The sequence below is a fragment of the Chionomys nivalis genome, chromosome 15 (assembly GCF_950005125.1).
Source record: "Chionomys nivalis chromosome 15, mChiNiv1.1, whole genome shotgun sequence".
Lineage (NCBI taxonomy): Eukaryota > Metazoa > Chordata > Mammalia > Rodentia > Cricetidae > Chionomys > Chionomys nivalis.
In genome coordinates, this window is record NC_080100.1 from 11,351,615 (window position 1) to 11,375,955 (window position 24,341).

The window sequence follows — 24,341 nt, forward strand, 5'->3', positions numbered from 1 at the left end:
TCCTAACACTTCTAAGAAGGTAAGAGCATCTTAGACGGGTCTTGGGTCACAGTTCTGCAGACTGGAAAAATCTATGAATACTGGGCCCTGGCATCTGATGAAGGCCCTGTGTTGAGTCAACATGCCAATGAGATGGCAAATGCCAGCTTGAATCTCTCCTCCTCTTCTCAGCACACTAATGACATTATGCAGATTTTCCCATCATGACCTCATCTAATCTTAATCAACCTCCTATAACTCCCACCTCTAACTACCACTACCATATCAACTTGAGGAACAAACCTGTAACACGTGAACTTCTGTGGGATATTTTTAAACCATAGCCTTTACCACTGGCAAGAGGGTCAGGCCAAACAGTCCAATGGTATTCTTAACAGCCCTGGTATCTCTGGCTAATAAGATGATGCAATGGGTGTGGGTAAGGGCATCCATCACCAAGCCCAACGACCTGAGTTCAATTCCTAGGGCCCACAGGCTGGAAAAAGAGTACCAGTTCCTTTAGGCTGTCCTCTGATGTCTACACATGAACCCACAAGAAATAAAAATAGAATTGAAAGTCTTTTCAAAAATCCCTTCCTCCATCTTCCTATGACTAGTCCCAAGCCATTCTCACCATGTCTATTTTATCCATTGCTGGTACAAGGACCTATAGAACTTAACTGCATTAATCCAACACCTCTGCTTATAGAAAGGCTCTGAGCTGTGCATGCTATGGACTTTTTGAGTGTAATCTCACTACAACCGCTGGGGGCGAGGGGGGTTGAGGAGAGAGAGAGAGAGAATGGGATTTTGAAACCTTAAACCTTGCTAAGGGGCAAGTCCTTATTGAGAGGCAGTGCTCAGTTAAAAATCCATGTGAGCCTCAGGTACCATCCTGTTAATGATCCATCTCCACCACCATCACATGATGCTAGACCAGCAAACAGCTAGTGACAAACACGCCACCTCAGCTACACAAGGTGGGAGTGGACTGTGTGTGGATTTGGCCAAAGACCAACAGCCTTAGTTCCTATTAGGAAAAGGATAATACAAGACAAAGACATATGAAAGAGAATACAGCATAGCCACTTTTACTATAGTGTTGTGCATGCACAGCTAACAGCAGGGTCACTGCCCAGGACTACTGTCCCAACACAAATGGAACATTCATGGCTTTCAGAACAAACATCAAGGAGAGGAAGCCCACTTAGAGCAGGGCCTCTCTGCCTTTGGTACAATGACAGAATCGTAGGATTGTAGCAGAGGTAGAACCTTGAGATCAGCATAGCCCGTTCCCTTCATTTTTACCACATCATTTTGCTTGACAAAAAAGCAAAATGATGACTACAGAGTTGGGCACTGAGATCTCACGGGGCCCCAAATCAGAAGAGATTTCCAGAGCTCTGGTGCAACCCTGAGTCTTGGAGAAAGCCAGGAAACTTAACCCTACCACACACTCAACCTCCACTAAAGTGGACAGCAGACGGCGCCTGGCTCCCACCGTGAGGACCCAGCTGCCAGCCTCAGGGGCAGATGAAGAGATGGGCTTGGACGATAGAAACCTGTGATGTGAAGACTCCCAGCAGCTGCAGGATTAGCACTCGAGTCTGATCCTGTGGTGTCTTGGGCTTGGCATAAAAGCTGCTTCGGATCAGTGGCCCCTCTCAAATCAAATGAAGGCAACAGCGGAGACCAACAGCAGGAATCAGAGGAGGCCAATGCACGCCTTGCACTAGCTCGTATTAAATGCTACATGTCTGTGATCTCCCTCCATCTTGCTAAGCTCTGTCAGCCTATTTTCCCTGCTATACGCATGTTGGAGACGGTACACAGCAAACCCCGCATGATCCGAAAGGCCTTAACTAACAGAGCGCTTCCTTCTGGCACCTCACAGATCTGCTGAGACTCTGAACCCCATGGGGGTCACAGACACAGCCCAGAAATAGAGCAGACAGATAAGTGTGCCCCTTCTTACAGCAACACTGAGGATCTTGTGTGAGACTCTGACAGGATCTCACTCGACCTCTCAGACTTTTCAGAGGTCTCTCAAGTCACCTTTACACATGGAAGATCACACATCCCTATGAGGGGCCTCCCAAAATCTTTAGCAACCCTATTTCCCCACAAAGAACAGAGGATTTTGGTTTTTTTAATAGCTTAGAGACACGCACCGAGAGAGACCAGTGGAAGGAACAAGGCTTGTCCTCATGAAAAATAAGTTATTTCCCCCCGCACTCACGTGCTACACTCTGAGCCAGCTGGGAGAGTCCTGGAATTTGGTGACTAATCAGAAGATGGACTGGGGAACACACCCCTGAATGTCATCAGACCTCAGGCACTGGCACCGGGAATCCTGAAATAAGCTGTCATCAGAAGGACGAGTGCCCTCTGGGAGCAATGTCCAGAGCACATTTCGTAATCTCCAGCTGGGACTCAGCGAGCCAAGAGACAAGGAAAGGTCAGGGCCTGGCCCGGCCCAGGCCCTGCTACCTGCTTAAGAGTCCCCTGTACACCCCAGCCAAACGACTCTCAGCTTGTTGTCATGTCTCGGGCCCCTGCGTTGCTCCTCATCAACGTCTCTGGTACCAGGATGCTGCCATCACCTCAGCATCTGAAGCAAAGTGTGTGAATTCCTGGCAGATATTAGCATTGAGTCCCGCTCTTGTCTTGAATGCACTGGAGCAACTGTGTCAGACATTAACGAGTATTTTATTCACCAGACGGTTAGTGTCAAATCATTGCTGCTGCTCAGCTTTCTACTCATCAAATATGAGTGGAGTGAGTGACACGTTTTAAAAATAATTTTTATTTTGAAAGTAATGCACCTTTGTACTAAAAAAAAAAAAAATGGGAATGACATTTGGAAGGAACAGAGGAGAGTTCTTGAAGCCAGCACACGATCAAACAATTTTCAGTGTAGAGTTCTTGTATTTATAGTCCTCTGTGTTTTCTTGTTAGGAACTAATACACACTTTTATCAAAATCACTTCTTTTTAAACTTATTTATTTATGTGTGTATGTAGTGTGTGTATTTGTGTGTGTGCGCATCTGTGTGTGTATGTGTGTGTGTGTGTGTGTGTGTGTGTGCATCTGTGTATATGCCACAGGACATATATAAAGGTCAGAGGTTAACTGTGAGGAGTCTCTTCTCTCCTTCCATCATGTGGGTCCCAGGGTCCAAACTTGGGTCCCCAAGTTTGGTGGTGCATGTCCTTTCCTGCTAAGCCACCTTGTTGGGAAGGTTTGTCATTTTGGATTTTATTTTTCTTGGCTTGCTGTTTTGTGTTTTGTTCGCAATGCAAAAGATCAACTCCAGAGCCAGGCAAGTGTTATACTTCTGAGCCAACCCTTCAGAACCTGGAACTTTGTCAATTTGGCACTAAGAATGGAAGGAAATATCTTAAATTATGTTTGCATTTACCAACTGAAAAGGGCCAACGAGACAAGTCTGGCTGTGGGCTTCTTTCCGATGGTGACCTCGGAGCTGTGGGTGTACAGTAAGTATGTGCAGCTTCTCAGGCACCTTCAGCTAACTCAGGAGCCTGACCTTGTCAACACAGGTGTTGGCGATATCTGGAAACGACAGCAGAAGGCAGAAGGCACCTGCCGTGGAAGAGCTGCGGAGACATCCTGCCACTCGGGAGTGAGAAGTAGACAAACGCTACTGTCACCCAGGGGTGATGGCACAGATCCGATTCTATCACAAATTCAGGAAGAAAGGGACCTGAAAGACGGAACTTCTCAAGCCCTTTCGTTCTTTCCCTTTCAAAACCTCATTCATAGCCTAGAGACTCACGCACTAAGAAAACCTAGTCTGGGAAAACTACAAACCTGTTAAGGAGTGATTCAGAACTAACGGGTGGTTGCATGAAAGAGAAAGGAAGCTTCCAGCCTATACCACGGCTCCAGCGTTCTCATCTCAGCTTCCCTGGAAAGACTCAGGCAGAAAATCTCTCAGCCAGCTTGCAGCAGGTGTAGGCTACCTCAAGTTCAGAGTGCAGTGAGGAACAAGACAGAAGACTGGCTAACCTGTCCTGTGGGTCTGTGTGAACCACAGAGAAGCAGCTAAGGGTTCAGAAGAGCTGACAAAACAAGCCTGAGTTCATCAACGTACAGTCCATAGTGCTGATACACAGACGCACCACTATCCTACATATGGATATCTCACTATCCTAGGGGTTCCAGGAAGAGCACCATCTGGGGTCCTGTGCTGTTTAGAGCTGCCATACCAAAGAGGGCAGACTCACAACCACAAACATCACAGTCCAAATGTTTGTCCCTAAAGTATGATGAACACAACCACTGACATCACAGTCCAAATGTTTGTGTCCCCCTAAAGTAGTATGATGGACCCCGATGCCTAAGATGACAGTATTAAGATGTAGGGCCATCTAGAATGTGATGAAATGATGACGGCTTCCCTTGTGAAAAGGAGTAGAATGCTCTCCTGAGAAGCTGCGGAAGGGAGTTGTCTTGTTCCTTCCACTATGTAAGGACACAACGGGGAGGAATAAGCCCACATCAGACACTGGCTCTTGCTGCACCCTGAGCTCCCCACTGCCACAAACTGTGATCAGTACATCCTCCTCTTCATAAATGTCCACAGTCCAACAAATTTAGATAGAGCAAGTACTATCTAAAATAAACTGCCTCGTTCCACACTGGACTCTTCCCTTATAAACATGGATACATGATGGATGGGTGGATGGATAGACAGACAGATAGATAGAAAGAAATATACTCATATTTAAAACTAAAAATTAATCTATATTCCTATATTAACTTTTTTATTGTTGGTAGTTGTGGTGATGGTACTATAATACCTGGTTTGTTTAACTCAGGTTTTGGGGGGTTGGAAGTTTGAGGATGGGAGTGTCTTCATTAGTTTATCCTATGTTAAATGCCTTGCCATAAACACTATTATGGTCAGGTATGGTGGGCAATGAAATCACACTGACATAATGCCAGACTCCAGAGAGTGACCAGTCTTGCTCCTTCTGTAATAATCCTCCTAGGGGATGTAAGGAAGGGATCTCAGGAGGACCATCGTAAAACCTCAGGGCAGCACCTCCATCACTGATCTCCAACTGGACCCACCTCTGGACCAGTCTCTAACAATAAGCCTCTTGGAACAAACCACATCTATACCACAGCAATGCCTGTAGCTGGAACTATACCTGGAGGAGAAAGTCAGTGTTTGTCTGAGAAAAACACAGGCAGGGCACATAATTATTTTATTACTACCTGTGTTCAACAGCCAGAATATTCCAGAACTGAGGGCTGAAGAAAGAAAGATGTAGACTTCATAGAGGTAGGATTTACATGTAAGTCATAAAAGCTTGATATATTTCTACCCATTAAGTCATCACCACAAGCAAGACAGAGAACATTTCCAACATGGTAGCCATACCCTCAACTCAGGGTCTTTTGCCATCTTGTGATCTGGGCCTCCAAGGCTACGGCTCTACTTTTTAAGGAAAAGAAGAAGAAGAAAAGTAAGAACTAGGAGGAAATAAGAATCTCAGACTCAACAAAGTCATTTTCCTCTAACTTTGGCAAAACCAAAAGCCTGACTGTTTTCCACAGGACTGTGGGTTGAAAATTGGTCCCAGAGACATGGGACCTCTGGGACGTGCGGCCTGGTTGAAGGATTTGCTGCTGTGTCCCTGAAGAGGCTCTGGGGCTCCAGTCTCTCGCTTTTCCTTCTTTGCCTCCCAACTGGATCATAGAAGTAGCCTCTTGTGCCACAAGTTTTCACCATTATATACCAAGCTATCAGTGATCTGAAGCAGCAGGGCCAAGCAAACATAGACTGGCATTTCTGAAACAGAGTCAAAAACACTCTTGTTCTTGGCAGTTGTTTATTTAAGGTATTTGGTCACCGTGTCAGGAAACTAACGCAAAGGACGAGGTTGCTCTCCAGTAAACTCGCACAGGACTCACATGTAGATGTGCCAATGTTTGCACTATGATGCTCAGTAGTGTTCATTTCACAGGACCTAGAATCATGGAATAGATAAACCTCTGACATGTCTGTGAGCGATGGTCTAGACTGGGCTGAGGTAGGAAGATTTACTCTAAAGGTAGTGATACCATTCCATCTGCTAGGGCCATGTCTTGATGGCCACAGCTTTACAATGAGTCTGCTCAGTTTGTTTGAGCCAGTAAAGGAACTGAACCCCAGGTAGTTGAGCTGATTTATTCAAAACTTTATTTTCATTGGGGCCACCTCACCTACTGATACTTGGTATAATTTCACAAGCAAGGGGAAACTCATGCCAGGACTAAAATTAGTTGATATAAGTCCACTCACACATATAAGAACACGTACACCTGTCTATACATACGGTCAACTGACATGCCAATGATTGACTTGATCGCGCTCAAAACACAGCCTCATTTCCGTGACTAGAGCAACCTTTAAACCTATTAAAAAGAGCTCTTAACGCCAAGCAAACACCCTGGGTCATAAAAATAAAATAAAACCTTGTCTTTCTCTCCAGCATCTGGAAGGGACCAGGGTCCGAGTTATTTCTGCCCAGCTGAAGCCCACCCCTCCCCCCACCTTGGGCTCTGATCGCCTTCAGTCCACAAACACAGATGATACCAACATTATTGCATCTTGATTATGGCCATATAATAAAAGCACTCGAAATTCTGCCCTCCATTTCTAACAGTTTTCTGAGATGCCATTAAAGCAGCTATATCCTTATGAAGAGCTCACACTACTTAAAGTCACTGGCATGGGGGAGAGGGGAGGTGAAAGACGGAGTTCCCTCAACCAACTTGCTGTCCCTAGTCTCTAAATGAGGCTTGTCATCCTGCCGCAGGCCAGGGCTTGAGGATAAACTAAAGAATGCGCAGTAAGCAGTAGCACAGTGCAGACAAGTGTTAGCACTAACAAAAGATAGTCAGCCACCACCACCGCCACCGGCATCATCCTCGGTCCTTCCTGCCCTGAGGGCTCACTTCATGCCAAGCTTTCTATCCCTCTTATTCTGCTCCTCATAACTTCCTGGTTCCACTGTGCTCCTTTGCATTTACTACTGTTGGCTTCCAGAACATACCCCAAGTCCAAGTGACAAGTTCCCTTCATATCCACTGCAGAGGAAAACAGTGTTGTCACTTTTTGTCCCCACAGGAACCTCTTCAAAGAGACAGGTCAATGAGCTCTTTGGGCCCCTCGCTCTACCACTCTGTGTCATTCAAGCCAGTCAGGGAAGCCTGAGGGGGCCAGGCGCACAGCAGAACCAGGACAAGATGGGGACCTCCAACTGTGGTGCAACGAAAGCCCTTCTGCCTCCACTGGGGTCTCGGCAGAAGCCCACACTGCACTGTCACTATTGTCAACCCAGTCACATGCAATGACAGAAACCCAAGGAAGTAAAACCCTGAGAGGAAACAAAATCTCTGCGGCGTATCTGCCTGCCCACAGCCCTTGAAGGCTCATAGTCTTGGAATAAATATTTATCGTCTGAAACGTAGTCCGTAGCTAGAAGCATCGTGTTGCACCAAAGATCCCTTTGAGTTGAACAGAAAGCAGAGTGATTGTAACAGGAAGTGGACAGGAAGAAAACAGGATGTTGATTCCAAATAAGAACTAATGGCAGGCTCCAGTCCAGAAAGATCGTGAGGGCAATGAGGACGAAGTTAATTTACTGGAACTCCTTCAGGCACCCCTCTCCAGTCAATCTTCTTTTTAAGTGTGCATTTGATATCCTGATCCCTTCAATGGCTCGCATTACCCAGGACTTTGCTTGACTCTCTAATTCTGCATTCTGAGGAGCTGTATCAACCCCTTCCATCCCTCTGTTTCCCTCCTCGCTGTCTATATCCAAATGAGAAAGCTGAGCAGGGAGAATGAGGATCCTAGAAATGACCACCAGCAAACTAAATTTACAAGCAACTCACTGACCGCCCGCCCCCAGACCCAGAAGAGGAATCATACCAAGAACCCATCATCTCAGACTGCCAACTTCCAGCAATGTGAGAAATAAATGTTACCATCGGGGCCACCCGGTCCACAGCATTCTTTAGTAGAGTACAAACCAAGAAACAGACTCTGAGCCAACAGGTCATGCTGAGCGGAGGTGGGGAAGACCGGCAGTGTTACCCATGTGGCATGAGAGCTGGACACCTGTCACTGAGCCTCATCTACTTCTCACTGACCTCCCTCTGTCTGTTGAAATCACATGCTCGCCAGAGAATAGCTTCTCTCCTATTCCCAAAACCAGGTGGTGTCAATCAGAGGATGAGGCTTCCTCCGGACTTCACAGCTGCTGCTCTGTGGTTGGTTACACATCAACCCCACATTCTGATCAGCAATCTATTACAAGTTGTCTTCTTTAACTATTGGAAAGCTCTGATGTCTTCTTGACTGAGGAATCAAAGACAAACTTAAAATTGATTTCAATGCCCACACTTGCTAGACAGACACACAAATTCTTTAACCCATCATCACCACCTCCTTCCACTCGGGGGAAAAAAAGGATGTGATTTTACCACCTACAGATAGCTCATATGTAAACGTTGTGGCTTGGATGTGAAATGTTTCCATAAAGTGTTCATGTGTAATGCCGGGTGGGGGTGGTGCATGTTTTTAATCCCAGTACTCAGGAGGCAGAGGCAGATGAATCTCTGTGCTCTGTGAGTTCAAGGCCAGCCTGGTCTACAAGAACTAAGTGTAGGATAGGCTCCAAAGCTACAAAGATACCCTGTCTCAAAAAACAAAAACAAAATTTAAAAAAAGTGTTCATGTGTTGAAGGCTTGGTCCCCGCCTAGCACTGCTACCAAGAGAAAACTCTGAACACACTAACTGCATCTATAGATTAATACATGAATATGAACATTGCTGATGATCATTGGGGGAATATGCCTGTGAAGGATATAGCTCTTCCCTGGTGGTCTATTCTCTCCCTTCCTACTTTCTCTGGTCTATCATGAGATGAACCACTTTGCTCCGGTACATGTCCCCACACCATGATACCCCAGCCCATCGTGCAAGGGACCAGGCACAGCAGTCAAGAGACCAAGCTCTGAAGTCTCTGCACTGTGAGCCAAAATGAATCCTTCTTTAACTTTTTTCTGTTTGCGGGGTATTTGTTTACACTGCGTGAAAATGTGTCTGTGTTTTGCCTCACCTGCCTAGGGCCCCTGACTGGTTTAACAAAGAGATGAATGGCCAATAGCTAGGCAGGAAGACGATAGCTGTGACTTCTGGGCAGAGATGGGAACTCTTGGTTAGAATCTGGAGCGCTGGAATTCACCAGCCAGACACAGAGGGAGTCGGACATACAGAATGGAGGAGAGGTAAAGAGCCATGTGGAAGGCAGAATGGAGATTAATAGAAATGGGTTCATTTATTAGAACTAGTTGGGAACAAGCCTAAGCCAAGGCTGAGCTTTCATAATTAATAATAAGTCTACCCGGGGCTGGTGGTCCAAAGAAAGTCTGACAAGAATGTTCGCCTACATGTCTCAGCTATGGTATCGCAACAATGAAAACTGATTTTTCTCTCTCCGCTTATAAGGGAGAACCTGAGGTCCTCTCATTTTTAATAACAAATTCATCTCAGACCCAGCATTCAATTTAAAAACACAAGTTCCAATTCCACTTAAAACTCCTCTCGCGGGCTAGAGAGACGGCTCACAGGCTAAAGGCTCGGAGCACTTTCTGATCTGGCAAAGGACGAGGATTCAGTTCCCAGTTCCACATGGCAGCTCACAACCATCTCTACCTCCAGTTTCAGGGGATCTGACACCACTTTCTGGCCCCAAGGGCACTGCAAGCATGTGGTGCGGGTACAAGCATCCAGGCAAACACTCAAATACAGAAAATAAAAAATAAATTGTAAAAAATGAAAATTCCTTTCAATTATATACTGAGCACAATACATTCATTAAAAGTCCCTTAAGCATTATTATCTTAGCCAGCGTGGGGACAATATTTAAATGTTCAACACATTGAAATTCAATGTCCCTTTCTGAGCTGAGGTTGTTCAGCCTGGGACATCTTAGGAAACAATATTCTTTCCACAGCAGACGTCTCTAGAGTCAAGACTGGAAATTTCCTCACTCATTTTAACAAAATCTGTCACTGACTAAACATAAGACAAACACCAAGGGAAAGATTTTTTTAATTTTTTTTGTGTGGAATTCAAAAATAGTATTGGAAATCTAAAGCAGTAGTCCAGGAGGAGAAAAAAAGCGACCCAAGGGTGCTGCTTGCTTGGGCTCTCGGTGATACGAGACGGCTCTGCATGTTATAGTTAAAAATACTCTCGGAGACGACAAGCCAAATGACTGCAGGATTATAAGTCCTCTCTCCCAGTTGTCCGGGTATTAAAAGCAGGCACAAGTAAGAATAGCCTTCAAAATAACTAATGAAGAACGCATGAGCTATAAAGCGACGCTCCCTAGTCAGGGGCTACACCACAGGCCTGTTCCCCCTTCAATCTAACCGCCACCAACAATGCGGAACCTGGGCTTCCAGTCGTCCCTGCAAACTCGCTACTGCTATTAAAAGGAAATTTAAGAGGAAGCTTGACTTACAGGACAGATGAAGGACGCGGTTCTACAGAAGTGATGCTCTTGCTTCAGGGGTTGGGGGAGGGGCTGGTATGGAGACTGCCTGGAATTCAGCATTTGTGGAGTTTCTTCACTTAGCTTCAATTTTCCACAAAAGACATGTAAACTAAGTCAATCAGAAGTGCAGTCCTCTGTGGCCACACAGACCCTGTCCCCAGTGACAGAGCTGAGCCCCACCCCCGTAAGGTCTACCCATAAATCCTTATACACATACACGTTCCCCAGGCCTACCCTCATGTGATCCTATCTCTGTTTTGAGAACAAAATCAAACAAGCTAAAAAATCGAACTTCTCAGGAGACCAAAATGGAAATAACCAAAAAAGAGCGTCAAATGATGGCAGAGCAAAATGTGGTATGTCCAGGCGGTGGGGCACTACTCAGCCATGAGAAGGAATAACGTATGGTAAAAGTGATCTGACGGGTAAATCTTGAAGTGATTACGCTAAGCGAAAGAAGCCAGACACGACTGATTGAGGACATGTGGCTGTTCATACGAACATCCAGAGGCACATTCATCAAGAGCAAGCAGACTGCGGTTGTCTGGAGAAAGGGAGAAAGGAAAACTATTACTTGGTGGATGTGGGGTTCCCTTTGTGGGTAATGAGAACCTTCTGGAACCAGATTCTCATGCTCGTGTTTTCTCCAGGTCACTGGCTGGTCTTTCTCCAATCTCTCCCCACATGGTTTCCCAGGATGTAGCTCCTACCGCCTACCTCCATCTTCTCAGCCTTTATCTCTTCCTTGGACTTGTTTTTAATCCTAAAAGCCTCCTCCCCAACCTCCTCAACACACTTGGAACCCACAGAAAGCTACTCACAAAGTTCTCCATGGTTTGGATGCACCCAGTGCTCTCCTCCTGGACACGGATGCTGCTGCCTCCCAGCAAAGCTCCCCCCTGGCTTCTGGCAGGGCATCCTCATATTACTTGGGACCCTCCTGACACCCTAGTTCTTTGTTCAATCCTTATTTTTCCTCTGGCCAGTGGCGACATCCTCCTAGGCAGTTCTTGGCTGGCTGCCCTCTCACTCAGACTCTGTCATTTTTGTCTTTCTGTCCCACCAACCCTGACATTCCTGTTTCAGGATGTTGCTCTTGGACAAATTGGGCCAAACTGCAGCAGGAAGCAATCACCCCCAAAACTAGGTAAACTGCCCTTCTTTGGTGGATGGAGCTATGCCCTGATGGACTTGGCCTTGACAATTTCCAATAAAGACTGGTTCTCTCAGGTCATAATGAATATTCTATTACCTTCCTATGGTTGCTGCAACAAACTGTCACCGGCTTATGGCTTGAAACCTCTCTCACAAGCCCCATCTTATAACTGTGACCCTCTCAGTTAGCCACCTCTGTTCCAGAGGCTGTGCCCCGCCTCTTCCGGCTCCTTGGAGCACCTTGTACTCCTTGGCTCCCTTCATTTACCTCCTGGGCCACCATCAGCATCCTCTCTCCACCCCAATCCTGCCTTGCTCTGGGAAAGACCCTGTGATGATCCTGGGTCCATGAGCATAACCCAGAAAAAAAAAATCCCGCATCTGCAAAGTCCCTATTGCCATGTAAGGTGACGGGCATGGAGGGATTAGAATATGGACATGGTGGGGGTGGCAGGATTGTCCAGTCCACTGTAAGCACATCATGGCTCTGGTAATATCCCATACTGCCACAGTCTCACTTTCCTCACAAACAGATCTTTGCCTAGAAATTTAAATAGTTATTTTATACCCAGAATCAATGAATCGCCAATTTATCCTCTTTCCACACAATTATCTAAAAATTAAGCTATTTTATGGGAGTTGTGTTTTTCGTTTTATATAGGGTTCTGAAGCAGGAGGGAGAAGAGGACTGTGTATTTTGATTCAAGAGCAAGATGTTGTGGGAATGGAGAAAGGACTTCTAGAGAAACAACAGACCCATTCAGAGATTCTGACCGTGGATAGAAACAGTAGCGAAACAGCCCAGAACTCAAAGTGCCCGACTTCTGCTCTTGAAAATGATTAGTTTGTTTGAAAACTAAGTGTTACATCCATTTGTCCCCACTCTGCGCCATTGTTTGTGAGAGTCGTCCTTGCCCAGTCTCTCTTACTCTCCACAGATATGTGTTTCTTCACATTTTTCTCTCACTTCTCTTGGTCTACGTTCAATTTTTATTTTTCTTCTTAACATTGCACACACACGCAACTATGCATCCTAAGTACAAACAGATGCAACTTCTAATTGGATTTTCTTCTCGTAGCTGGGAAAGCAGCAAGATTTCTGTCTTGACCAAATGCCTAGGTATTAACCCCCCTTTGGAGTCGATGGCTCCATTGCCCTAGCAGCCAGAGCTGAGAGGTCCCACCTCCTACACACCCTCTAGTGGCCACCAGCGGAGATGCAGCACTGAGCACATTCAATTTACTGAGCCTGAAGGAAAACTTTCCAGAAGGCTTTGCAAGGGTTCTAAACTACATATCTAGGCCCTGGAAGAGGTGCCAGTTTCACACGCCCTCCCATGGGTGCAGCTCCCTCGGTTCGGCAACTGCTCACACTCTGCACCAGGCTTTCCCCTGCTCCCTCCCTTCAAGCTTTTGCACTGCAGTGTGGTAAATTCCGAGACTGGCAGAAACCATGGGCGGTGCAAACAGATGGAAATCAAAGGTTCTACTGTATGCGTATTATAGAACATTATTAGCATGAAAACACAGGTGAGCCACAGCTAGGCGCAGAAGCACAACTATGATATGTTATGAGACAGTATCACATCCATCCCAGGCCAGACTCTAACACGCTATAGTCTGGATAACCTCCAACTGCAGTTCACCCGCTTATATCTCCCTGGAACTGGGACTACAGACATGTGCTAGCACACTGATTCTATGGGTGTGAGGGACTGAACTCAGATCTTCATGCATGCTAGACAAATATTTTATCAACTGAACTACACTCCCAGACCTCATTTTTTTTAATACTTTGGAAAAAACACACTCATTGGTGTTGCAAAGACCTACATTCACTTCCAGGGCCTTCTTCACCTTCTACTGTAGGCTGGCACTTCCTCCAGTCTGCTGGCCTTAAACATCTAGCATAAGACACTTTAAATGGCTCATAAAATATTTTTATATCAGTGGTGCTGAGAGATAATTTCCGAGCATGTCATTTTGTGCAGGGTGACTTTCACAATTGAGTCCCATTTCGCATTTGTCTTTGATGGGTCTCAATATCAAAGTACAACTTGAACCACCAACATGAATACAACCAACTTGACCAGAATCTTGGGGGAGCCCTGTGCATGGCCTGGAGACCCAGCCCAGCAGCCATCATGAAGGATTTGTTCTGTCTGTGAATAGGCCCCTTCTTTTGTCCAAAGAGGAAGAAAGGGGCTTTGAGTCTCCATTGTACAATAGATAACTAAAGAATTGTGCTCAACTGTTATTTTTTTTAAGGCATAAAAGGCCTATTGGAGTTTTCATTTTGGCAGAAGACAGATTTTCAAGTTTGTGGAGCTCCCAGGACTGCCTGGATGTCATCAGCCAAAATAGGCTTATGCAGGCATCCAGGACAGCCTGATCTGGTGACTATATTTCCTGAAAAAGAAAAGCCTTTCTTCATTTAGCCCAACCAAATGTACCTTTCACCAGAAGACATTCCCTTAAAACTCACGGACACCCTCAAAGAATATGTCTAGACAGCCAGGTGCCGCACTCACTTGGGGAGGGTCCAAGGTTACAATGCAGAGAGCGCAAAGAAACTAACACACGTGAAGAAAAATTAAAGGTGTGAAGTCTGAGAGTATAAGCCATGAGAACTGGAGGTACGGCTCCTGGAGGAGAGTACACATTCAAACCAGCAACCCTCTGCTTGGGAATCTGGCTCTGCCATCCTGCCTACAGAGTATATATGAGCAAGGGTCATGACTGCATCTAAAACCATTTCCTTGGGCTGTTGATGTTGCTCAGTGGTAGAACACTTGATTAGCACACAGAAAGCCCTGGGTTCAACTCCTAGCAACACACACACAAAACAAACAACAATGTTCCACTTGTCAGAGATAATAGGTGAATTTTCATTTTTTTAAGAGGAATTTTAAGAGGAATTATGTCCTCACTATCTACCATAAATGCTCTAACTCATTCCAGGCCTGTGAACTGGGTGGACACCCCAACTTGGACTTATGGTCAAAGTTTCTTTCCCTGAGCCCTCAAAATGCACAGCAAGAGCAATTTTTGTGGGAATTATCTGGAAGCCCAGGGAACAAAAGAGCATTTCAGACAATGCCAAAGCCACTCCTCTGAGTATGTGAGGGAAAGAGAAAGCATGTGAGAGACAGAACAAGGAGAACCTGTGATTTGGCCACACTGACAAAACCCCAGGACTCCTGCTTAGCCCAGCTGGCTAGGATGGCCTATACTCTGCCTCACAGTGAGTCAGGTTGGTGCACGGCCCAGTCACAGCGAAACCAAGGGCCACCACTGCCTCCTACTGACAGCTCCCTGCTAGAAGCTTCTGGATGTCCAGGTCTGCCATAAATCCTCAGTCTCAATTTCTACAAAATATTTTAATACTAATGAAATAAACCTAAAATAGATTCTCAACAATAAAATGACTTAATGGTGAAGAAAACCTACCCTTTAATTTGGGTTATAATGAACAAACTCCTGAAGAACTAGGTAAAACTATTGGAATGGCAACAATTTAAGTAAAGAGACCTCTTTTTAACATCTACTGAGAAAAAACTGGCAAAACAGAAGGCAAATTCTTCTTCTTTTTTTTTTTTTTTTTTTTGTTTTTCAAGGCAAGGTTTCTCCTTGCAGCTTTAGCTGTCCTGGAACTAGCTCTGTAGACCAGGCTGGCCTTGAACTCACAGAGATCCGCCTGCCTCTGCTTCCGGAGTGCTGGGATTAAAGGCACCCGCCACGACCACAATCTGGGGCAAATTCATTTTTAAAAGAAGGCAGGCGGATCTCTGTGAGTTCGAGACCAGCCTGGTCTACAAGAGCTAGTTCCAGGACAGGCTCCAAAACCACAGAGAAACCCTGTCTCGAAAAACCAAAAAAAAAAAAAAAAAAAAAAAAAAAAAAAAGAAGGTGGACATGAAGAAAAAGGCAGAATGTAGGCATTATCATCTATTAACAGAGGATTTTATTAAACGAACAGTCATGGTTTTGTAGGAATTAAAAGGTAATCTGAGACTCAAGAGTTGGTCTCAACCTAATACAAGGACGGAGTCACAAAAGTTGTTAATTCAGTTCAGCTGAGAGCAACCGCTGCACAAATTCCACACACAGTTTGTGAAGCTCTTGTTGGGGAGCAAACAGGTGAGGGATGAGCCGGTCTCGGAGCATGCTCACTAGAGTCACATTTGCACAAATGGCTGCTCTGGGTACTTATGCTGACTCATCAAGGCATCTGAGCAAAAGGCCCCAATTACCATTGCTGCTGCTGGAAATCGGAGGCCAGCTTTGGCATGATGAGCTGCCGTAGTGCAAACACTTGTAGAGTCTACAAAGTCCCTAAACGTCTGTACACATGCTTATGTGTCTCCACGCATCACCAGCTCCATGAGGGATGCTGGAGAAAGCCCCACAGATGGAAGCCAGGCTCACGCTGAGCTCAGGCCCAAACTGAAAGCAGACACTGGAAACTAAGCCTTGTTGAGGAACCCGAGTATCTCAGCTATTGCACACAGGGCAGTGGGGGACAATGACCAGCCACTGCCAAAGAGGAGGTTTAGAGTTGGTTAGAGTTGGTACCCATGAACTTGGAATAAAAAAAAAAAAATACAAATGATCCTAACCCACATGACTCCCATGAACACAGAGCCTCCCCCTCTACCTCCAATGATCTGCTTGCCATCATGTATTTTAACTTGTAAGTTGTCTTCTTTAATTTTATTTTCACTGTTAAAGACATAGGCATGTAGATGCCACCTTCACCAACTGGATGAAGATGGGACTCATGGACTCTAAACCGACAGCTGTAGATCCCGCATGGGACTGAACTAAGCCCTTGCATGTGAATGACAGTCATGTGACTTGGTCTGTTTGTGGGGCCCCTGGCAATGGAACCAGAATCTATCCCTGGTGCATGAGCTGGCTTTTTGGAGTCCATTCTCTATGGTGGGATTTCATGTTCAGCCTTAATGCAGGAGGAAGGGGCTTGGTCTTGCAAAACTTGATGTGCCAGGCTTTGTTGACTCCCCATGGGGAGCCCTTACCCTTTCTGAAGAGTGGGTGGGGGGTGGAGAGAGAACAGGAGATCGGGAGGAGGGGAAACTGTGGTTGATATGTAAAATGAATTTAAAAACTTTAAAAAAAAAGACATAGACACACCCAAGACCAGGTGCTGAGAACCACTGAATATGTATATCAACTTATCACCTAGGAAACTGAGGCAGAAATGTTAGAAACTACCACCACTAAAGTCCTGAAGGGTGTGCCTCCCTGGGAACCACAGTGAAGAAACACAGGTCAGGATCAGGGGCATATGGGTACAGACCTTGCCGGACCAGAGGCACCACGCAGTAAGACACAGCAAGGGCTGCATCTCCCAGCAGCATTCCCCTCTAAAACCAGGGTCCTTCCACTTACAGGGAGGAGCCCTTATGATGTAGGCCCTTCCCACTAGGGCCCACCACTACAATACCACTACAACCACTCTTTCTTAGGGGGTAATTTCTGGCATGTAAATTTTCTTTTAGTTTTTCATTTAATTATATTAAAATTTTGTTCATGCAAGTATAGATTGTACATTGAACATATTTCCTGCCGTGCCGTCACCTCCTTCCTCTTTCTCCCCTTTGTTCCCCCAGACAGTTCCTTGTCTACTTCCGTTTTATGTATGCATACATGATTTGATGTAACTGCATAAAATCTAGAAACCACAAATGGAAGACAACATATAACAGCTGTCCTTAAACTGGCTTAATTCACCTACTATAATCAGTTCTAGTTGTGTCTGTCTGAAAACAAAGTATTGTCATTCTCTTGTATGTCTTTTATTGGCTGAGAACAACTATATTGTGTATATATACCACATCTTTCAAATCCATTTCTCTGTGGTTGAACGTATGTTGGTACCATAACTTAGCTACTGTGAACTGCCACAGGAATTTTGATGGACACTTTCCAAAGCACAGCAACACACGCCGACTGACAGAAGTGTCGGAGACCCTGACAGAACTCTACATCAAAGAGCATAAGGCTGTGCTTGCTTGCTTGCTTGCTTGCTTGCTTGCTTGCTTGCTTGCTTGCTTGCTTGCTTGCTTGCTTGGAGTCCTTTGGTCTGATCTTACAGCCACCACAATTAGGAAGCAAGCCTCTGTACTTTTTCCTAATGTATGGAAAACAAAGAAAGCATAATCCACTTATGGTGGCGGCCCAGCATGTATTTGGAGTGGGCCTGGAGTCACGTGAACGCCTCTAGAACACTCTTTCAGGAGCTCAGATCCTCTTGTCTGACTTGTGTTCCCATCAGCAGCCTTCTGGCTACCAGGCTTTCCCAAAAGACGCCCTCTCTACAGGAAAGCTAACTCGGGGACAGTCATAGACCAGGGCTCCCGGTGACATCAACAGGCACAAACCATGCCGACATGATGAGATGGCACAAACCCCTGTCCACGCCACTTCCATTATTCAGGCTTCCTGAGGACACCATGTTTTCTGTCCTTCCTTGAAGTTCATGGTTTAGAGCTCCGCCCTGCCTATGCTTTCTCTCGATGATCCAAGCCCTGTCCTTGTGAGAAATGCTTGAGGCAAATGCTGGGCAGTGACAAATGCCACCATGCCTAGAAAACTGCCACCGCTGAGAGCGGCTTAAGGACTAGGGCAGCGGATGTAGTACGGTGGCTGAGTGGAGCGCTGGCCCAGGAATCCCATGGAGAGTGTGGGCTGAGAGGAGGAGGCATACTGCCTGAGCTTCACCAGCTGCGGCGACACAACACAGCTAGGCCGGATGCTCAAAGCATGGGAAAGGAAGGTGGAGGCAACGTTCCTTCAAGGGTGGCGTTTCATGGACGCAGCTATTTGGTTCCTCTGTGTGTTCATTTTCTGATGTCCACTCTGGCATAAATTAGGTATCCCCAACCATCTTTTCTTAGTGGCACAAATATATGTGGCCAAATCAGTTCTTTTTTTAAAAAATAAGATCCTAAAAACTCTAACTTCACAAGACTATTAATCCTCTGGTGTAGGAGGTTCTTCTATGTTTTGCTTTTATTGGTTGAATAAAGAAACTGCCTCGACCTTTTGATAGGGCAGAACTGAGGTAGGCAGGGAGGACAGAACTGAATGCTGGGAGGAAGAAGGTGGACAGAGACCCGCCATGAAGCTGCAAGGTCAGACATGCTGAATCTTTCCCAGTAAGCCATGACCTCGTGATAAACACAGATTAATAGAAATGGGTTAGATAAAGATGTGAGAGTTGGCCAAGAAGAGGCTAAATATAATGGGCCAGGCAGTAATTTAATTAATATAACTTCTGTGTGGTTATTTCAGGGTTAAGCTAGCTGGGCGGCGGGACACATACAACAATCCTCAACTTTCTCCGTCTTTCTTATCTCTCACACATACAGTGACCTCTCACCGCTGCCCTAACCTGGAAGCACCTACCTCCCTTACAGCAGATGACGGTCAAGACTAGGGAGCGGATGAAGCCCTAGTGGGACAGAGACCAAGTAGCTTCACACCTAGAAGGCTTTTGTCTTTCCTTCTCCTCTCCTCCTCTCTCAAGCCCTCTAAGCTGACAGCATGAGCAGCCCTTCTGGAACTTCCCAAGGGACTTCTGTACCTCACTGTTACCCATTCTTCCACTGTACCACCTGTCACGAATCTGAGGGAAAACATCGAACAAAGACCCCTCTCTCCTCACTGCCATTTCCTCACACAAGTGACTCACAAACCCACTGCCCGGCCACCACTGAGATGCATTTATTCCCAGAGTGGCTTCCCCATCTTGTCCTCATCTCTAGCGTCACTGTAATTTCTGTCATTGTTCCCCACTTTTACAAACCATTATAGGACTTAGGTCCCTGTCACTACAGCATGGCTTCAGTGATCCACATCGGCAGCTCAGTCACCTGACCACCCCACCACTCATCACCTGCCCACCCCACCACCCAGACGCCCGTTCGCCGCTGAAGGAGAAATTCCCTACCTTTCACTGAGGCTTCTCCACAACTGCGCACCTGCAATAGGAAGCAAAATGCAAAACTTAAGCAAGCTGTCACTTCCCAGGAGCATTTGCCAGCTTAGAAACCTCCCAAGCTCCTTCAAGCAGACATTTACAGGCCAACCACACAGTGTCCATGTCTGTTCCCATGACAGAAGCAACTGACAGTCTCCAGAACACTTGAGTACGTGTCATAAAGGCAGGACACTCTAGAACACTGTCCCCGCCCCTAAGTACCTTACTGACCAGTGGGGCAGAAAACATGTGCTCTCAAGGAAAAGCGCTGTCAAAGGACAGTATAAGACTCCACAAGAGGGGTTAACCATCATACGTCAGGAAGGACAGAAGGCGCGACTTGTCAAGGAGGAAAAGTGGAAGAGAGACTGAAGGGGAAACTGGCATGACGTACTCTTCAGATACTGAAAACATATCTAAGCACCAATGAAATCAACAGAAAAAAGGTAATTGACAATAATGATGAAGATAGATAGATAACTAGATAGATAGATAGATAGATAGATAGATAGATAGATAGATAGATAGATAGATAGATGGATGGATGGATGGATGGATGGATGGATGGATGGATGGATGGATGGATAGATTGAGATAATAGGTAGGTAGGTAGGTAGGTAGGTAGGTAGGTAGGTAGGTAGGAAGGTAGATAGGTAAATAGATGGATGGATTGAGATAATAGGTAGATAGATAGATGATAGATAGATAGATAGATAGATAGATAGATAGATAGATAGATGGATGGATGGATGGATGGATGGATGGATGGATGGATAGATTGAGATAATAGGTAGGTAGGTAGGTAGGTAGGTAGGTAGGTAGGTAGGTAGGTGGATGGATGGATGGATGGATGGATGGATGGATGGATGGATAGATTGAGATAATAGGTAGGTAGGTAGGTAGGTAGGTAGGTAGGTAGGTAGGTAGATAGATAGATAGATAGATAGATAGATAGATAGATAGGTAAATAGATGGATGGATGGATTGAGATAATAGGTAGATAGATAGATGATAGATAGATAGATAGATAGATAGATAGATAGATAGATGGATGGATGGATTGAGATAATAGGTAGATAGATAGATGATAGATAGATAGATAGATAGATAGATAGATAGATAGATAGATAGATAAATAGATGGATGGATGGATTGAGATAATAGGTAGATAGATAGATGATAGATAGATAGATAGATAGATAGATAGATAGATAGATAGATAGATAGACAGACAGAGATTTGTTTTTCAAAACTGTAGGCACTGTCTCTATTGGACCAAGTCTTAGCAGTACACTCCCAGCTACCAGATTTAAGGAAGCTCAATAAAGAAACAACCACGAGAAGTTTTCTGCACTTGCCATCAAGCCAAAGGTCAAAGGTATTGCCCTGTGAATCTCCCCTATCAAGTGAACATCCCCTATCAAATTCTTCATAACGTTCACTGCTAGGAAAACGTGGCTTATGGCTTTCCATTCTTTGGACAATTTGAATTACACAATTAATCTGGTTTCCTTTACTGCCTTGGTTGCATGAGCATAGGGATGCATCATTAAGAGACTAGAGGTCCTCTGTTAGGTCTTTGGAACAACTGTTTCCTGTACCTTCTAGAATAACTCAAATTTCCTGGAGTTGAACAGCATGTAATGAAGTCAACTTAACCCCTGATGCTAAGCGATACTTTGGACTCAGCGAGAGGTGGGGATGAATAGAAACATCCCAGTCCCCTCTCACCTCATGCTAGTCTACCTTTCCTCTTCACCGCATTTCCCCAACAATTCTGGAGTCAACAGTAAAGATAGAGAGGCTAGCATGAGATGCTGGCCTTCTGTCAAGAATTGCAGAGATGATTACGGTTGAGGTCCAAGAGAACAGGAAGGCTGAAATCGCTTCCAGCGCAGACTGCGTAGAGGAGGGAATTTCTGACACACATGGCGTCAAAGCACAGCATAACTGGAAAGGGCTAAGGAGGGAAAGAGTAAAGAGCTGATTTCACAGAAGCAGAGAGACCTGGAGGGTGAGCGGAGCGTACTGGCTCCAGGGATTCTCAGGTGGTGGCTAGACAGAGCTTCCAAGGCCTACGTGCACGCAAGTGGCTTCCACAAAGACCACTGAATCCAGGCCTTAGATAAGCCAAGTCAGAAGAACAGGAAAGGAAGAGCGTGTGAAGAACTAGAGACCATGGATCCAGTCTCAACTAGATCTAACCACAACACTCAAGAGACTGTGGGCTGTGGCATCATAGCTAGTGTGGATTTCACAGAAGAGAAGATAGAAAGACACTGTGGTTATAAGAACTACCCCCAACACAGCTGTACACAGAGGCAGGGGCATCTACTTTCCTCACAGTGTCTGAAGGCCTGAAAGCCTGAGATGAAGAAGGCTGACCCTAGTTAGCATGAGGGGAAAGGACACAGTGGTCACAGGCAAGTCTGAGGATGCAGGGGGGATTCTACACACTGCAGAAGATCACTTCGGAGCCTGTGGGTGAGCCGCACTGCAGGGGTGCAGGGGTACACACTTTCCAGGTCTGCTACAGACAGAGGAGCCTGCGCAGCTGGAGGCTGCAAGTGACTCACAGACCACAGGTCTGGATCCCTGCAGCATCCACAAAGACAGACAAACGGACACGATAGCATCTCTGCTCTCTTTTGTTTTTTTCTCATGAAGGACCTGGGTGTGTCAGAGAGAATGGTGAGGAGCAGAAAGGAGACAGGGTGGGGTTTGCTTGCTTTCCTGTGGGGGTAGAGCGCTTGTCTCCTGAGATGAAAAAGGTCACAATCAGCTATTCAGTAATACACACACAAAATGTGGGAAGTGTTGTAAAAATATATCTGGGGGGAGGGAAAGAGCTAAGCTCATAACCGGCAAGGTCCGTATCTTTAGCCAAGAATGTGGAAAGTGGGCAGACAGAAGGTCCCAGAAAGCTCTGCTGACCAAGGCTTCACTTGGCTGGCTGCTGTTGTCAGCATTAAGAGGGGCTTCTGAGAATGACTGACAGCTCTGGCCAGAGCTACGGCACTACCACAGAAGCCTCCCCAGAGATCATGCAATGAAGTCGACATGTTCCTGAGAGCAGCCTACTGCAGCCAGCACTGTCGGGGGCTGGAAACCCTGCTGCTGTCTCCAGCCAGCTATTCATGCAGCTCAATTGAGCCTTTGTAAAGGAGGCCAAAGAAGGCCCTAGGGTCTCTCCAGCCAGTGCCTGGGGAGTTCTGGGAAAGCAGCAGAAGGAAGTCTATCTTTTTTTCTTCTTTTTTCATGGATAGAAATGCTCTGTTCAGAACAACATCATTCAGTGAAAACCCTGAGAGAAAGATGGGCCTGTTGCAGAGGGTGAGGGCAGAGGCCAGCCTGAAGGCATCCCCGTTAGAATCGGGTGCTTCTAACTAGCCTTGGCACAAAAGACGCTCAACGTAGTCTGGCTGTTGAGAAGACAGAGTCCCAGATGTGCTGCCTGTGCCAGCTAAACGGGGAGACTGTGTCCCTGGATGGGCTGTTCACTCACTGTAGCCTTCTACCTGAACCGAATTCAAGTCTGCGGTGTGAGTGTGGGCGCTCTGTCATTACAGAATCAAGTGGCTCAGTCATCAAAGCAGGCTGAGCATCCGTGAGCACTGCTTCACAGGGAAAAGGGGACTTGACAGGTGCCACCTGGCTAAGAACAGAGATCACTCTCCGTCATCCCGGTGGGCACCAGTTACAATCACAAGCGTTCTTGGTAGCGAGCATGGAGGGAGGTCCGACGTAAGCACAAGAGAAGCTGATGTGGTCATGGAGGCTGGGACAGTGATGATGGACTGCAAAGCCATGAGGCAACACCACCAATCCAAGTCAGGAAGAGAGCAGGAAGGGTCTGTCCCTAGAGCCCCCAGGACAAATGCAGACCTGCCAATGTGTTGTCTGACTGGTGACTTCCAGAGCCATGTCAGAAGGACTGTCTATTGTTGGGATTAGCACAGCCACAGGAAAGCATCTACAGTGTGGCTTCTCCATAGCTAGGAATGGACATGAACTAGCTCAAGAACTATTCCTTGTTTGTCATCCTTGGTTTTTGCACTCCGAGGGACCAGACCCAAGGCCTGAGCTTGTTGGTAATGTGCACTCTGTGCTAGATCCCCTTTTTTATTTTAAGACAGGATCTCAATCAGCAGCCCCACTGTGGCTTTGCACTTCCTGTCCAGCCCAGGCAGGCCTCAAACTTCTCATCCTCCTGCCTGAGCCCCAAGCAGCTGGAGTTCCAGGCCGGCTTTGTCAGCCCCGACCTAAGAGTTAGAGGGTCTCCCTGCTGGTAGACGTCAACTCCACCTCATGAAGGTTTTCCAGGACAGTTTTGCCTGTAGAGGGTTTTCAAGGATATTGTTTGCAAATAAATAAGTTCTCCACTACGCAACCACAAAAACGGCTGGTTAAACTAAAAATGAACGACCTTGTAGGGTCTAGAGCAATAGAGCCGGAGGACTGCGAACAGCCCAGTTTTCAACTCTGGCCCTGCACTCAGAAGCCAAGTCCTCCAGTTCGTGCCCCTCTCCTCATTCGTCCGTTCTTTTTAACTTGTCCGTAAGTGATGGGCAAAGTAAGGATACAGCAGAAAATACTAAGATGCTCGGTTTCCTGAGCA

At 46.1% G+C, this 24,341-nt stretch overlaps 1 protein-coding gene across 1 annotated transcript in view; it reads right to left on the reverse strand.

Moving 5' to 3' along the window:
- Positions 1-24,341, reverse strand: part of Retreg1 (reticulophagy regulator 1) — a 128,702-nt gene that overhangs the window by 57,890 nt on the left and 46,471 nt on the right. Inside the window, exon 3 of the mRNA XM_057790058.1 lies at positions 19,694-19,724. Within this exon, the coding sequence (XP_057646041.1) occupies positions 19,694-19,724 (31 nt within the window). The remainder of the gene's footprint in view (positions 1-19,693; positions 19,725-24,341) is intronic.